A 17,484-nucleotide genomic window follows, 5' to 3' on the forward strand; every position below is an offset into this window, starting at 1 on the left:
ACTTGCATAACATGAACAACAGTCTTCTCAAAATGCAATACACTAATACAGCACACAATGAATCAACTTACACAAAAACGGTATGTCATACATTCAAACTGACAATAGTTCTTATTCTGAGGAGCTGAACACACTATTTTCAAAAATTGTTTTGCCACCTGAAATTAACCAAAATCATACCCATCCCCCTTTAAAACAAATGTTTCAAGTGATGTTGAGATGGTAGAAAAAACTACTTTTTTCATGCATAAAACATTATACTATAATTCATTTTGATGAAACTGTGGGAAAAAAGGAAAGAAGCATTCTTCTGAAATTTAAATTTCAAAAAATCAAAATATAAATGATGCAAAAATACATATCAGTCTCAATGACCACCTGAGACAAGGCTCTCAGAAAATGAAGAAGGTATCAAACTGGTCAGATTTTTGCTACATGCCAGTAAAAGCTTTCCTCTACTTCACACAACGAAGAGATTCCATATTTCATTTTAATGCTCTTTGTACTATCAGTATCACACACATACACACACACACACATATAATGCATGAGTACCAACAAACACATATTGCCAGAGAGAGAGAGAGCACTTATCAACAACAAGATTTTGCCATGACAGCACAGCTTACACGCACTGCTCTAAACCTGAGTGGTACATTGAAGAATGATGTTCCCATCAACTAACTCTCCATATCTAATCATGTCCTCCTTGTCTTTCATGAATGACTGCTTTTAGGTTTAAAAAACTGTTCTTTAACCCTTCTATTTGTTGCGCGACATACATCATGTATCTTTCCCTTCAACATTCCAAACTGTACCTAATCTTTTGTGGTAATTCATAAGCTCTAATCCATTCATTACTTGTGAAATGTTTTGTGCTCTATATTGTTTAATGTTTTACCGGTGACCATGCAACACAGCAGAACTTCCTATATATAAAAATTTCTTATTTATTGGTCTATCTTTTGCCGCAAATGTTCTCATGATCATTCCACTTATTGTTTGCCTGGAAAGCAATATGTTCCTAAATTCATTGAAGATTTTCACTTATAATCATCCTTAAATCTTTGACATTTCCTTCACTATTTCTCTTCTAGTAGGTCCTCTGTATGTAGGTTGTTGGGTTGGGTCATTGGTTGACCAAGCTGAAGGAAGCCACAGCCCTCAAGACCACAGAGTTCCCAAAGCCTGGGTGGTCAGACACAGCCCTCAAGACCACAGAGTCCCCACAGCCTGGGTGGTCAGATACACTTTGTAAGTACTTGTCCAGTGCACTCTTAAACTTCTCTTCTCTGTACCCATGGCATTTTTGATGATAGTTGGCAAGGAACTGAAGTGTCTTGTACCCTGGATGATTAAGGCAACCTCTCCTTAAATGCATGATGCACCACTGGATTTAAGAGGTAATATTTTACACAGTTTCCAAGCCTTTTGTACTAGTAGCATGTTATTTCCACATGCAAGTTGGGAACCAGCATTCTGTCATAATTCTTTACATAAAATGTTTCTGCATTCAAATGTGTTACTTTGCTCTTTTTAGCTTGCGACTATACAACAAAAGAGTATTCAACTTTTCTTCTTTTGAACATTCCTATAACAGCTCCACATTTCTTAGTTCTCCATGTACTGCAGTGCATAATCCACAAATTACACTGCTCTGATTCTCTATCTTCTTTGCTGAGCTGCTCTCAGGTTTAAAATATTCTTCATGCCAGGCATATATTACCATTTCTTTCTTTTCATTGTACTACACCATATACTTCCAGTTCTTTCAACCCATTCTCTCTTCCTTTACATTTTCTTTCCAATCATGTGAATTTCAGAATTTTCTCAAGGTATCTAAAAAATGCATTGAAACTTACCATTTCAATTCACATAAAAATTGTGTATTTCCGTTAACATTTGTTAATTCATATTTGTCATATCCATTAAACATTTCATCATTCTCTCTTGTGCTATGCAATTACCATTTGGTAGATTCTTTTGGAGTCATTTATTAACTGTCACCATCCTTAAAGGATATGATCTCAGATAATTTATTCATGTAGGCAAATATGACTTTTGGAATCACAACCATTCATTGAATTGCATTATCTACTTAATAACTGTCCTCTTCAAGGTGACTTCATTGTTACCTTATCAGCTTTTCTTATTCTTTTTCTTTTTCTAACTGTTCCACTCTTTGCTTCTTCCATTCTCACCTATTCATCCACTGTCTTCTGTGTCATGGTATCTCTATATTTTCTTGTGTGTACTAATTTTGCAATCACTTGACCTATGTATTAGTTGACTGCCACTTATTTTGCAATATGTCTTTTGAAAATTTACTTACATTTCATTATCTATTTATATTAGATTATCCATAGTTCAGCTTTAATTTGTCAAGAGTAGAAGTTGTTTGTATTATCTACAGCTTCTACCTCACTCTGATTTCTTTGTCTATTGACTCTAAAGTAGTATAAACTTAATTTCTGTTATGATCAGAGATACTAGTTTTAGTAATCTCAATACCTGTGATTAGTGCTGTCATTAGTAAATATGAAATCAACCAATTTATCATTTCTTGTTAGCTTATTTATAACTTTCAACACATAAATTCATTTAGATGTTCTCTCTCAAGTGCTATGTCGTTGTTCTGTTTAAATTCATAATCCCATCCCTACTCTGACTTACCCCTTTCCAGTGTACAGAATACAAAATCAAAATCAACTGCCTAAACTGTTGTTGTTTCTAGTGCTACATATCTCAATATCTCCTCAATTACTACCATCACTTCCCTGAACCCTGGCATTTCAGTGGTGTGTATGTCAATACTAAATATTCAGGCTGGTATGTTTAATGGTAAACAGTAAAACTTCAAGAGATAATGTTCTCATTATCAAACTTGTTCACATACATATATTGCTACCCCAACTTGCTTAGTTTTGTCTTCATCAACTCTATATGTACAACAGTCTCATACCCTCCTCGTCATGCTTCACACTTTAATTTTTCATTCATGTATGCTCCTGTAACTCAAAGATTATGTAATTGTCAAATGTACATTCACTGATATAGGCATTTGGTTTTGGTTCTGTACTTGTTAATTATCAAATCTAGTACATTCATATGAAATGTTTTCCATGGATTATTTTCCTTCCTTTAACAATTCTAATTGTTGATGTAAATTTACTTTAATGTTTTCACAATACATTATACACTACCTTTTTATATTTTCTGGTTTATTACCTCTCATGCTATAGTTCCATTATGCAAAAAATTTATTTGCATTTCTGCTTTCATTACTGAGCCTCCTTTGCTCCATATCTAATCTCTCACTTAACCTGCTTTCCATATCTCTTGCTGCTCTGTTTCTTTTACTCCAGTCATCTGGCAAATTCCATGTCCTATTGTTTTCATCTGTCATCTAACTTCATGTCTTCCCTTAGTAACCTTTGTAACCAATCTTACTCTCTGTACATATATGTCTGCATTTATCTCCTCTTTCAACAATTAGATTCTCCTTGATCATATATTCCTCTTGGTGTATAATTCTTACTTAAACCCACTGTCCTAAGGAATTCAAGAATCTGCAACTGTTACCCTATTTACTTTACATAAATCTATCAAAATATCTCCTAATCATGGGATGCACAAACTCTGTCATTTTAAATACAACCTTTAACATAAAAACTCTAATTAATGCTTTCTTTTGCACAATCTTGTTTGGATATTTCCGCATCTTTCGTTACATGTACACACTCCACTAAGGAAGTTTCATTATTTACCATTAGCGATACCTACCTATCCTTTGCCGGGAGTTTTACTCATTCTAATTCCCTCTACCACTGCCTCTATTTCAATCTTTTGCATGTGAGAGTGTAGGTGTGTATCTTGGAAGTCCAGTGAATATTCATTCTAGTTTCCTGTTTGGGCTGTCATTTATCTTTGTCTAATTTGTTTTCTGTATGTTCCATGGTGTCATCAAGGTATTAATAACTTGTATTTTCCCTGTTGGGTGGCTTTCAGGTTTAACATTCAATTTGTTGCCATGCATATATTATCATTTATCTTTCTCTTCATTCTAAGCAATACATTTGTTCTTTCAGCCTTTTCCAGCAGTTCAAATATTCTATCCCCTTCATTTTGCTTGTGAAGTGATTCCGAATTCTTTCTAATATGTTTATTTCTTTCTGTTTTGTTGGTGGTATTAAATTCTACTTCTTACATATACATAAAATACTCTCATCAATTGGTTTCTAATACCCAGACAGGATAGAGTGAGAGTTAAGAGGGCTGGAGGGATGGGGGAAAGAAAGTACTTACTTGCGAATACTTTAACAAAACTTTGCCAAATTGGAGGACTAATGCTCACCAGAAAATCTAAAGGTATCAAGAACATGTAGTGCGAGTCATGTCTTGTCAAGTGTTATGCATGAGAAGCAGAGAGTACATTTTATGAACTGAAAGCCAGTAGTCCATGCGTGGGCTGTGTAAAAAATAAAAGGCTGCAACCTGGGTCTAAGGAGAGATACTTTGACCCAGTAACAGCTCACTGTAAAGCAGTCACTAACCCTTTTGATATTCAGATGGGTCGTACTGGTAGAACCTCCCTGGTCAGAGGCTGCCTACCACCTAGGAAGGGTGAGAGATAACACTGAAATAAATAGAGCAGCTTCATATATTTCAGCAGAAAAGAGCCATTTAGATAACTTTCATTTCAACTTGTGACATGGCTCAACCATACAACTGATTTTTTTGTACAACTGCTTGAGTACTGTGCTTACTTTCTAAATGAGCCTTTAGATCATAATTTTTATTGCAACGATAAGAACAAAACGGACACAAGTATCGCTGCTCTCTTGTATGAATGCGGCAGTGGTCACTTAAGGTACTACTATCTTTCGTACGAAATGCACAATGTGGACAAGCATAGGGTCTCTCCCCTGTATGAGTACGTATGTGTTTCTTGAGATCATAAGAATCACGACTGACATGCCCACAAAAAGGGCATCCAAACCTCAGCTTCTTCCTATCGTTCTTATACAGTGACGAGGATGGCAGCCTACTGTTCATTCCAACGCCTCTCTCATGGCAAACCTAGAACAAGATAAAGGATGTTACCACCCTGACTACAAAGTGCAAGCCTTAAAACTATCTTCATTTCAGGGCTTGTTTGTCCAAATTCCTTTTTATCTAATATGTGCTAAATTCATTTATGGGCATCCTTTAATTATCTGTTCCTGGTGCTTTAATCTTAGGTTTAAAGAAAAATGCTTGAATTCTAATTGGGCAATGAAATCTGTTCAACTGGTAAACTTAGATGTGCTTAATGAAAATCATGCTCACAAAATCATTCCTAACACTAACACTATCATTTCTTAAGATGAACATCACGAAAGATGTCAAAAGGAACGGGCCATAGAAAGTGGGCTTTTACTATACCAATAACTAACATCTGGGTCTGTCAAAAACTTACAGTCGTGACCAAACTTAAGCATGCCAGATAAACCCTAACCTACCCCACCCAGGAAAAACCAATAATCAAATAAATAAAAATAACATTTAAAGTGACTGAAAATAAAACTACTAGCCACTCTAAATGTTTCAGTTCTCTAAACTGATACAAATAAAATCTAAATTTATGAGTTTCTATATGTTATAGCCACAAAAACAAAATCACAAATCTAAATCAAACTGCATTAAGGAGGTTACAGAGAGAGCTAGAGGTGTGTAGGTGTGTGTGTGTGTGTGTGTGTGTGTGTGTGTGCAGTGATGATAGAATAAAGGTAGAAATAACAGTCCTAAGGTTTCAGTGATCAGTCAATGTACATGCACTTAGCAAGTTCATTAGAGGAACTAGCAGACCATGGGTAAAACACATTTCAATCAAGGCTATCTTGGATGAAAAGAAAATTTGGTATATAAAATATGAAAATCAGAGCACCTCAGCTGTTGAGATTACCTACCTACCTACAAATAATATGATGAGATTAAGCTAAAATAGCAAGGCTAACACAAAGCCCTCACCACACATTTTGCTTGATGTTATAAGACTTCTTCTCAGCTGCCACCTGCATCACATAATTTTCAATTCTTCATTTATCTGGGATTGATTTCTAGTAAATGTCATATTTCCTATCAAATCTTTCTGTAATGGTTCCATGAATGCTGCTTATTTCTCCTGGCAGTACAATGAATAACTATCATATATCTTTTATCTATTTTTGGGATGTTCAATGGTATTCTTTACAACTTGATAATTCTGTATATTCTCTGTTAAAATGCTTTCAGGTTTAATGCACATCTTTTATATCTTCAATATACAGTACTGGCATGCAAAGATTATCACATAAATATTTTTCTCTCTAGGATATACAATTACAGTTCTTTCAGATTTTTGTGGTTGTCCATATTTTCCATTCGCTTAATTTTGCTCATAAAGTGCTTCTGAAGCTTTCTAAAATGTTTCTATGATGACCACACAACAGCAGTATTCAGTAGTATTTCTCCTTCCATATACATTACACATTCCCAATGATAATAACTATCTTACATATACATTACATATTCCCAAAGATAGGTATCTATCTCCTGTAGAGATAATTCTATGAATCATAAAAATCCCTTGACACACAATGTTCATGTGCTTTATGCTCTCTTATATTTAGTTTCACATTTATAATGACCCCTAACTCTCTAAAACTGCTACACTTGATAGGGCCTTTATAAGGTATCTGATGCATTCTCCCTATTCCATTACTTATCTGCTCAAATTTAACCTTATCAAATAGCATCAAGTTCACTTCTGTCAATCTGTGATACATACTTATATATAGAAATCACAGCACTCAATCCTACTGTGGTTCAAAAGACTAGTAACTGAAGTAATATCTGAAGAATAACTATAGGGTTGCAACACCATGGTGGGCAAAAAGGAATAGTTAGAGGGAAATTATGCCTGAAGAATTGATGCTTTTGATTTTGATCTGGCTATAACAGATATGGAGAAATAGCCACCCTAAATGTTTGTTCTCTAAACTGGGGCAAATAATAACAACAAAATAGACATGAAACACCTTCTCAGAAGAAAATAATCACTACCAACACATCATCCTCACCTTTAGGATGGCAGATTTTGTGATGCTGATTATGTGAGTTTTGAAGCCAAAAACCCAGTGGTAAACTAGTGACAATTAAAATGGTGTGTGTCTGTGTGATTACAATTTGTGTGTTACAAGGAGAAAGTTTTACACCCTTGTTGCCAACTCTCAACCTTGTTTATATGCATCATGTCTTTACTCCTATGTAAGTATGCACACACACACACACACACACACATGCCAGCCTAGGATGACAACCATTAACTAATGAGCCCCTGTGACACTTCTTTTTAATAACTTTCTAGCTTAATTTCTTGCTACATCCTCTGGTTGCTTCATCTCTAAGAACTGTTTGCAGTCTATGTCATCAATCTGCTTTTAATCAAAAACCTAGGTTGTGTTCAGGTCACCCCTCACTCCTCTCTCTTATAAGTATGGCAAATCTGCAGCCTCTAGCCTTTCCCTTTAGTGTAATTCCTTTAATTCTATTACAACTGTAACATCTTCATTTCCTCCTCTGGACCTCCTCAATTAGCTCTTTGTGTTTCTTTAGGTGAAGTGTCCAAACTTGAAAAGCACATACTAGTTTTGGCCTTACATAAGATATGAACAGCTTGCTAAATATTTCCTCACCCATATTCTTGAAAGTTATTCTTATATTTGCCAGAAGTTTTCCTAATGTTAAGACACTGGTGACAGTTTAGGGATGGTGACGAGTCCTTTTCACACACACAATCCTGAAGCTTATTTCCCACTGGATTATGATTACGCTGAGGCTTTACTTCAGTTTGTTCCATCATCATTACATTTGCTTGACAAAATTTCATTGACCAATTATCAGACAAATTTTGTAGTCTGTCTGGGTCATCTTGTGAGGTGATGCAATCCTTCTCACTTTTCACATACCTCATGACATTTGCATCATATGCAAACATATTCAGGTAAAAATATATACTTTCTAGCAAGCCTGTTTATTTAGAATAAAAAATAGTAAAGGTTTCAAAACAGAAACCAGTGGCCCTCTACTCATCACCTACACCCATTCGGAAAAGGCTACTCTAACATGCATTCTCCATTCCTTTGAAATGATACAACCTCCTACCCATCAAAGAAGTTTCCCCTATATTCCAGCCTGCAGATCCACCTTCTTATTCTTAATTAGTCTCTTAAGCAGTTCAGTGTTAAATGCTTTCTAGCAATTCAGATACAAATGAACCACCGAACCTTCTCTTTTTCTTACAAACCTCATCCTCTCAGAGAAATCTAAGAGGTTTGTTACAAAACCTTTCTCTAAAACTGAGATGTCCTAATTATATTTCTCATTTTTTCCTGAAGATATATGAGGACACAATCAATTGATAACAGCTTTGAAATAATGTCAAAATTTTGCAAGAGAAGTATCAAGGTAGAAGATATATGAAAACATCATACATATCTAAAAGAAAGGAGACTGGATGGAGGCAGGGAATTATACACATCTCCATGACAAGCAAATGTATGACTTTCTGCACAATAGAAATTACCAAAGTGAGAAACATGGTTTTACAGTAAGAATGTGACGTGTAACAATCCCTAAGAATTCTATGAGAGTGGGCCCTAGTATAAATAGGGAAAGACAGGCAAGATGAATGGTCTCAGAGCCTTGTGTATGATAAAGTGTGACAAAGCAGCTAAAAGTGGATAGGTGTGCAGGTAAGTTTCTCAAGAATGGGGGATAAAAAATTTGTTGCTTGGTTAGAGGGCTTTAAATGTACATATGATTCAAGGTGAGATGCCTGAGGACTGCTGGAATAACTATACAGTGAAACCTCACTATGTCATGATACTGAATTCAGAGCCTAACTTTACTGGGTACCCAGAACCAATTCAGCAGACTTATGCACAGCAGCTTAAGCACTGCCTAAGCTGTGGAGGTCGAAGCCCCTCAGTCTACAGTAGCCAATCACAATGTAATTTCTGGGCCAGTTTCAAATATATGGTGAAAAATTGCTCATGCATTCATTTCTTTAAACTTTGAGTCACCTTGTCAAATGCACTGTTTACTAATTAATTCTATTCTAAATTGTACTGTTTAATATAAAGCCTTACAGCCACACTACTAAATACTTTCTATATCAAAACTGTACAACAACAAAGAATATGGAGCTCTTAGCAAGTCTGAATTTTTCTAATGACTACATTTTAATGTACCACAACTTACACAATAAATCATTCTGATGATTTTGAAAGTGTAGCATAACAGGACACAACCTATCCAACCATGAGAAATAATGATCAATCATATACCCTAATTTGCTCAATCTTTAAACCTTAAAGGACACAACCAAGAAAATTCAGGTGGCTCCTCATAATGGAAGGTTATGGAAGAGATAACCTTCCCACAATGATCTTTTGCCAGAGTGGCTGGGATAGTGCTGTGCTCACCAATTAACTTATATGTCGATAAACAACATTTCTCTCGGCCACCTTGCCTTGTCCCCTTGCTTGTTTTACTTATATGATAGTATCTCTTCTTTTAGTAGCTACTCCTCTGGCATAGTTTTCTATTCTAGTTTCATATGGCATTGTTTTCAAACATTAGTCAATACCTTATGTGAATGTTCCAGTTGTCACTCCAACTAAATTCCTTGGGTCACTCAGTATCACATTAAATAATCACTCCAATTTCCTTGCAGGTCATTCATGTATTTCTGTCATATGCATTTCTAGTATGTTTCCCAAAATTACTCCTTATGATTTTGTATAATTCTTGTGTGGCTGCTTTCAGGTTCACACTATTCTTTATTCCTTCTATGTTGTCAGGCACACATTACCATATTTTTATCCCTTCATTCATGACTGTAAAGCTCCAGTTCTAAATATATATATATATATATATATATATATATATATATATATATATATATATAGATATAGAAGTTAGGACGCCATTAGGTAAACATGTGATTGTCACAATCACGTTTACCAAATGGCGTCCTAGCTTCGTCTCTTCGATGTACATCAACTGACTTATATTTCTCTCTTGTGTCTCCCCTGATGATGTGATTATTACACGAAAGTGCATTTGGGAACTTATTGTGTTTCATTTTCCCCGTGGACTCATAGGAATATCATGATCACGCGCAAAATTGTGATCCTTTCCAATATCTATATATATATATATATATATATATATATAGGTACAGTAGGGTTGAGGGTCAAGTCAATTGGGAGGTGAGTTTGAATGGTGAGAGGCTGGAGGAAGTGAAGTGTTTTAGATATCTGGGAGTGGATCTGTCAGCGGATGGAACCATGGAAGCGGAAGTGGATCATAGGGTGGGGGAGGGGGCGAAAATTTTGGGAGCCTTGAAAAATGTGTGGAAGTCGAGAACATTATCCCGGAAAGCAAAAATGGGTATGTTTGAAGGAATAGTAGTTCCAACAATGTTGTATGGTTGCGAGGCGTGGGCTATGGATAGAGTTGTGCGCAGGAGGATGGATGTGCTGGAAATGAGATGTTTGAGGACAATGTGTGGTGTGAGGTGGTTTGATCGAGTAAGTAACGTAAGGGTAAGAGAGATGTGTGGAAATAAAAAGAGCGTGGTTGAGAGAGCAGAAGAGGGTGTTTTGAAATGGTTTGGGCACATGGAGAGAATGAGTGAGGAAAGATTGACCAAGAGGATATATGTGTCGGAGGTGGAGGGAACGAGGAGAAGAGGGAGACCAAATTGGAGGTGGAAAGATGGAGTGAAAAGGATTTTGTGTGATCGGGGCCTGAACATGCAGGAGGGTGAAAGGAGGGCAAGGAATAGAGTGAATTGGAGCGATGTGGTATACAGGGGTTGACGTGCTGTCAGTGGATTGAATCAAGGCATGTGAAGCGTCTGGGGTAAACCATGGAAAGCTGTGTAGGTATGTATATTTGCGTGTGTGGACGTGTGTATGTACATGTGTATGGGGGGGGTTGGGCCATTTCTTTCGTCTGTTTCCTTGCGCTACCTCGCAAACGCGGGAGACAGCGACAAAGTATAAAAAAAAAAAAAAAAAAAAAAAAAATATATATATATATATATATATTTATTATTTTTATTATACTTAGTCGCTGTCTCCCGCGTTTGCGAGGTAGCGCAAGGAAACAGACGAAAGAAATGGCCCAGCCCACCCCGATACACATGTATATACATACGTCCACACATGCAAATATACATACCTACACAGCTTTCCATGGTTTACCCCAGACGCTTCACATGCCCTGATTCAATCCACTGACAGCACGTCAACCCTAGTATACCACATCGATCCAATTCACTCTAATCCTTGCCCTCCTTTCACCCTCCTACATGTTCAGGCCCCCATCACACAAAATCTTTTTCACTCCATCTTTCCACCTCCAATTTGGTCTCCCACTTCTCCTCGTTCCCTCCACCTCCGACACATATATCCTCTTGGTCAATCTTTCCTCACTCATTCTCTCCATGTGCCCAAACCATTTCAAAACACCCTCTTCTGCTCTCTCAACCACACTCTTTTTATTTCCACACATCTCTCTTACCCTTACGTTACTTACTCGATCATACCACCTCACACCACACACTGTCCTCAAACATCTCATTTCCAGCACATCCATCCTCCTCCGCACAACTCTATCCATAGCCCACACCTCGCAACCATACAACTTTGTTGGAACCACTTTTCCTTCAAACATACCCATTTTTGCTTTCCGAGATAATGTTCTCGACTTCCACACATTCTTCAAGGCTCCCAGGATTTTTGCCCCCTCCCCCACCTATGATCCACTTCCGCTTCCATGGTTCCATCCGCTGCCAGATCCACTGCCAGATATCTAAAACCCTTTACTTCCTCCAGTTTTTCTCCCTTCAAACTTACCTCCCAATTGACTTGACCCTCAACCCTACTGTACCTAATTACCTTGCTCTTATTCACATTTACTGTTAACTTTCTTCTTTCACACACTTTACCAAACTCAGTCACCAGCTTCTGCAGTTTCTCACATGAATCAGCCACCAGTGCTGTATATATATATATATATATATATATATATATATATATATATATATATATACATATATATATATATATATATATATATATATATATATATATATATATATATATATATATATATATATATATATATTCTTTTACTTTTTTCTTTTAAACTTCGCCATTTCCCGCATTAGCAAGGTAGCGTTAAGAACAGAGGACTGGGCCTTTGAGGGAATATCCTCACCTGGCCTCGTTCTCTGTTCCTTCTTTTGGAAAAACTAAAAAAAAAAAAAAAACGAGAGGGGAGCACTTCCAGCCCCCCGCTCCCTCCCCTTTTAGTCGCCTTCTACGACATGCAGGGAATACGTGGGAAGTATTCTTTCTCCCCTATCCCCAGGGATATATATATATATATACATATATATATATATATATATATATATATATATATATATATATATATATATATATATATATATATGTTGTATGTTTGCGAGGCGTGGGCTATGGATAGAGTTGTGCGCAGGAGGATGGATGTGCTGGAAATGAGATGTTTGAGGACAATGTGTGGTGTGAGGTGGTTTGATCGAGTGAGTAACGTAAGGGTAAGAGAGATGTGTGGAAATAAAAAGAGCGTGGTTGAGAGAGCAGAAGAGGGTGTTTTGAAGTGGTTTGGGCACATGGAGAGAATGAGTGAGGAAAGATTGACCAAGAGGATATATGTGTCGGAGGTGGAGGGAACGAGGAGAAGAGGGAGACCAAATTGGAGGTGGAAAGATGGAGTGAAAAAGATTTTGTGTGATCGGGGCCTGAACATGCAGGAGGGTGAAAGGAGGGCAAGGAATAGAGTGAATTGGAGCGATGTGGTATACCGGGGTTGACGTGCTATCAGTGGATTGAATCAAGGCATGTGAAGCGTCTGGGGTAAACCATGGAAAGCTGTGTAGGTATGTATATTTGCGTGTGTGGACGTATGTATATACATGTGTATGGGGGGGGGGGGGGGGGGGCATTTCTTTCGTCTGTTTCCTTGCGCTACCTTGCAAACGCGGGAGACAGCGACAAAGTATAAAAAATATATATATATATATATATATATATGTTGTATGTTTGCGAGGCGTGGGCTATGGATAGAGTTGTGCGCAGGAGGATGGATGTGCTGGAAATGAGATGTTTGAGGACAATGTGTGGTGTGAGGTGGTTTGATCGAGTAAGTAACGTAAGGGTAAGAGAGATGTGTGGAAATAAAAAGAGCGTGGTTGAGAGAGCAGAAGAGGGTGTTTTGAAGTGGTTTGGGCACATGGAGAGAATGAGTGAGGAAAGATTGACCAAGAGGATATATGTGTCGGAGGTGGAGGGAACGAGGAGAAGAGGGAGACCAAATTGGAGGTGGAAAGATGGAGTGAAAAAGATTTTGTGTGATCGGGGCCTGAACATGCAGGAGGGTGAAAGGAGGGCAAGGAATAGAGTGAATTGGAGCGATGTGGTATACCGGGGTTGACGTGCTATCAGTGGATTGAATCAAGGCATGTGAAGCGTCTGGGGTAAACCATGGAAAGCTGTGTAGGTATGTATATTTGCGTGTGTGGACGTATGTATATACATGTGTATGGGGGGGGTTGGGCCATTTCTTTCGTCTGTTTCCTTGCGCTACCTTGCAAACGCGGGAGACAGCGACAAAGTATAAAAAAAAAAAAAAAAAAAAAAACGAGAGGGGAGCACTTCCAGCCCCCCGCTCCCTCCCCTTTTAGTCGCCTTCTACGACATGCAGGGAATACGTGGGAAGTATTCTTTCTCCCCTATCCCCAGGGATATATATATATATATTTTATTATTTTTATTATACTTAGTCGCTGTCTCCCGCGTTTGCGAGGTAGCGCAAGGAAACAGACGAAAGAAATGGCCCAGCCCACCCCGATACACATGTATATACATACGTCCACACATGCAAATATACATACCTACACAGCTTTCCATGGTTTACCCCAGACGCTTCACATGCCCTGATTCAATCCACTGACAGCACGTCAACCCTAGTATACCACATCGATCCAATTCACTCTAATCCTTGCCCTCCTTTCACCCTCCTACATGTTCAGGCCCCCATCACACAAAATCTTTTTCACTCCATCTTTCCACCTCCAATTTGGTCTCCCTCTTCTCCTCGTTCCCTCCACCTCCGACACATATATCCTCTTGGTCAATCTTTCCTCACTCATTCTCTCCATGTGACCAAACCATTTCAAAACACCCTCTTCTGCTCTCTCAACCACGCTCTTTTTATTTCCACACATCTCTCTTACCCTTACGTTACTTACTCGATCATACCACCTCACACCACACATTGTCCTCAAACATCTCATTTCCAGCAAATCCATCCTCCTGCGCACAACTCTATCCATAGTCCATGCCTCGCAACCATACAACATTGTTGGAACCACTATTCCTTCAAACATACCCATTTTTGCTTTCCGAGATAATGTTCTCGACTTCCACACATTCTTCAAGGCTCCCAGAATTTTCGCCCCCTCCCCCACCCTATGATCCACTTCCGCTTCCATGGTTCCATCCGCTGCCAGATCCACTCCCAGATATATAATTTTCATCATTAAGTGTATGTCTCTTGCTGCTAACACTTTCAATACCATTCCACACATTACTTGGCTTCAAAGCACTATCTATTTAATATATTCCTTGAGTTCAAGTTTTTTCCTTGATAATTACTGCCAAATCTCTGACATTTGGTTCACTCTCTATTTCTTTTCATGTAAGGCACTTGTGTGCATTGCAGTAGCATCAAGCTGTCACATGACAAATATGTTCAAAATTCTCATCAAATTCCATTATGTTCTCTTCTCCCAACCTGTAGACATTATCCAGGTCTCTCCAAAATTTTCTTAATCTTTCAAAATCTATTCCTTTTCTTCCTCTTATGTCATCTGCGAAACACCTCATCAGAGCATTGCAGCAAGAACTGTGTTTACCTAGATAGTATATCTCCCTGACATTAGTTTCCAATTGAAACTACTTTAAATTTTCTGTTGATTTAACAATAAGAATTCTTTGATCCAATTTCCTATTTCTTTTCTCATACATTTCGACTTTCATAGTTTACTTTAGCACAAGCCTCTGCAAAATCAAGAAAAACTGTACATCCTTATCAATTAAAGTTTCATAAAAATTGTTATAAGAAGCTAATAGTTGTGTTTGTGTACTTTTACCAAGGAAAAACCATACTGTCCTTCATTAATCCATGCATTTAACATAAGATGTTTCACTACACACTTTTTTCATTACTCTCTTAAATATGCTGATCAAATGCAAAGTTAGGCTGACTGGTCTATGTTGTTTCAGCAGTAATTTGGATCCTCCCCTGTGTGCTGGTGGTACTTATGCCATTTTGAGTATATCCATTATTTGTTTGGGTCTATGCACTGTCTCAGCAGCACTGTAAGAGGTTTGATTATTGTTTCTTTCAACTTCTTTAGAAAGATTGCCAGAATCTCACCCAGCCCTGGAGCTGAGTCCTAAGTTGCCCTGGAAGTGAGCCTTCTTTAAGTTCAAAATTGCATTAATCATATCCCTTACTGATAACTTTATATCTGCTAGAGCATGCTCATCATAATAATCAAACAATCCATAATCTATACCTTAATCCTCTAATTGTTCTTAACTTATATTGGTAAATTACCATCTGACATATTCCTTTGAAGTCAATTACACATACCTGGTCCAATCTCTAAATTTTAATCTTTTCCCCATTCATAAAAGAAAATGGGATCTTCAGGTACCACTTTTTATTCTTTATAGTCTCTGTTCCATGTGATTCCTTTATTTCTTTGTTTGAATTCCTTATTTTGCCTTCTAACTCTTCTGTTCTATCTCTGCTTGTTGCAAAGTGTTTCCTTCCCATCTCTTTATCTACTAATCCATTGTTTTCTATCTCACAACATCTTTCTGTTTATGTTACACCTTTTACTTGGCATCCCATCTTGGATTTACTTGGCATTCCATCTACATGTATATGGAAGATTGCCTTATTTGTTTTTGCATTACTGCTATTCAGACTATCCAACCATTGTATATTTTCTATTAGACTTCACTTTCTTCTAATCTATTTTTCAGAGCAATAGCTAGGCAATAGTTAAGAGTGCATTCGTACATCCACATCTTTTATTCAATGTTGTCTTCCTGTATCCAATTCAGTGTCATGGTACACTTCAATCATATTACTGGTAAACTACCATTTGACATTCTTTTAAAGTTAATTACATACCTGGGCCAATCTCTTAAATTTTCATTCTTTTCTCCATTCATAAAAGAAAATGGAAACTTTAGGTACCACTTTTTATTCTTCATAGTCTTTGTTCCATGCGATTCCATTATTTCTTTGTTTGCATTCCTTATTTTGTCTTCTAACTCTTACGCTCTATCTTTGCTTGTTGCAAAGTGTTTTTTCCATTCTCTTTATCTATTCATCCATTGTTTTCTATCTCACAGCATCTTTCTGTCCATGTTACACCTTTTACTTGGCACAAATTTTCCAATCATTCCATCTACATGCATACATAAGATTGTCATATTTGTTTTTGCATTATTGCTATTCAGACTATCTAACCATTGCATATTTTCTATTAGACTTCACTTTCTTCTAATCTATTTTTTCAGAGCAATAGCTAGGCAATAGTTAAGAGTGCATTGATATATACACATCTTTTATTCAATCTTGTCTTCCTGTATCCAGTTCAGTGTCATGGTACACACTTCAGTCATATTATGGTTAAACATACCCAATTTTGTGACCTCAATGTCCGTAAATAGTTATATAATTTCTTGTTGGTTTGTTTATAATTTGTTAGGTTTTAGGCCCTGCATAAGCTAATTAGCCTATCAAATTAATCCATTTCATGTGTCAATTTAATGAACACTTTTTTTAACTATAGTTACATCCATTTTACAATCCAAACCTTCCCAAAGTACACAATTAAAATATAAGATCTGACCAAATCATTGTCATTCTTGGCTTGCCATAGTCCCTTAGTACTTCTTTAACTTTTGTCAGTGTCACACTGAACACCTCCATTTCAATTCTGGGCACTCTGTACGTTAATACACTATATTATGTGCTCTTATTGTTGATATGCTTACTGCTAGTGTTTCACTTCTTTGAAAGTTTCATTATGTTTCACATCAAATTCGTTTCTTACAGGTATTGCTACCTCACTCTACTTACTTTTCCCTATCAGCAGAGAGAGAGAGAGAGAGAGAGAGAGAGAGAGAGAGAGAGAGAGAGAGAGAGAGAGAGAGAGAGAGAGAGAGAGAAAGAGAGAGAAAGAGAAAGAGAAAGAGAGAGAGAGAGAGAGAGAGAGAGATGAATTAACCTCATCTGTTGATGTACAGACATCTAATTATAGCA

At 37.2% G+C, this 17,484-nt stretch overlaps 1 protein-coding gene across 47 annotated transcripts in view; it reads right to left on the reverse strand.

Moving 5' to 3' along the window:
* Positions 1–17,484, reverse strand: part of LOC139747108 (uncharacterized) — a 275,924-nt gene that overhangs the window by 206,570 nt on the left and 51,870 nt on the right. Inside the window, exons 6-7 of one of the 47 annotated variants that reach the window (XM_071658935.1) lie at positions 4,767–5,079; positions 4,554–4,614 (exon numbers count right to left, since the gene is read on the reverse strand). The exons of 44 other annotated variants lie outside the window; for them this stretch is intronic. In XM_071658935.1, coding sequence (XP_071515036.1) covers positions 4,565–4,614; positions 4,767–5,079 — 363 coding nt within the window. In that variant the 3' untranslated portion in view covers positions 4,554–4,564. Of the gene's footprint in view, positions 1–4,553; positions 4,615–4,766; positions 5,080–17,484 lie in introns of those variants that run through there. 2 more of the 47 variants (XM_071658981.1, XR_011712317.1) reach the window with 2 other exon arrangements.

Source organism: Panulirus ornatus, chromosome 67 (genome assembly GCF_036320965.1).
Source record: "Panulirus ornatus isolate Po-2019 chromosome 67, ASM3632096v1, whole genome shotgun sequence".
NCBI lineage: Eukaryota > Metazoa > Arthropoda > Malacostraca > Decapoda > Palinuridae > Panulirus > Panulirus ornatus.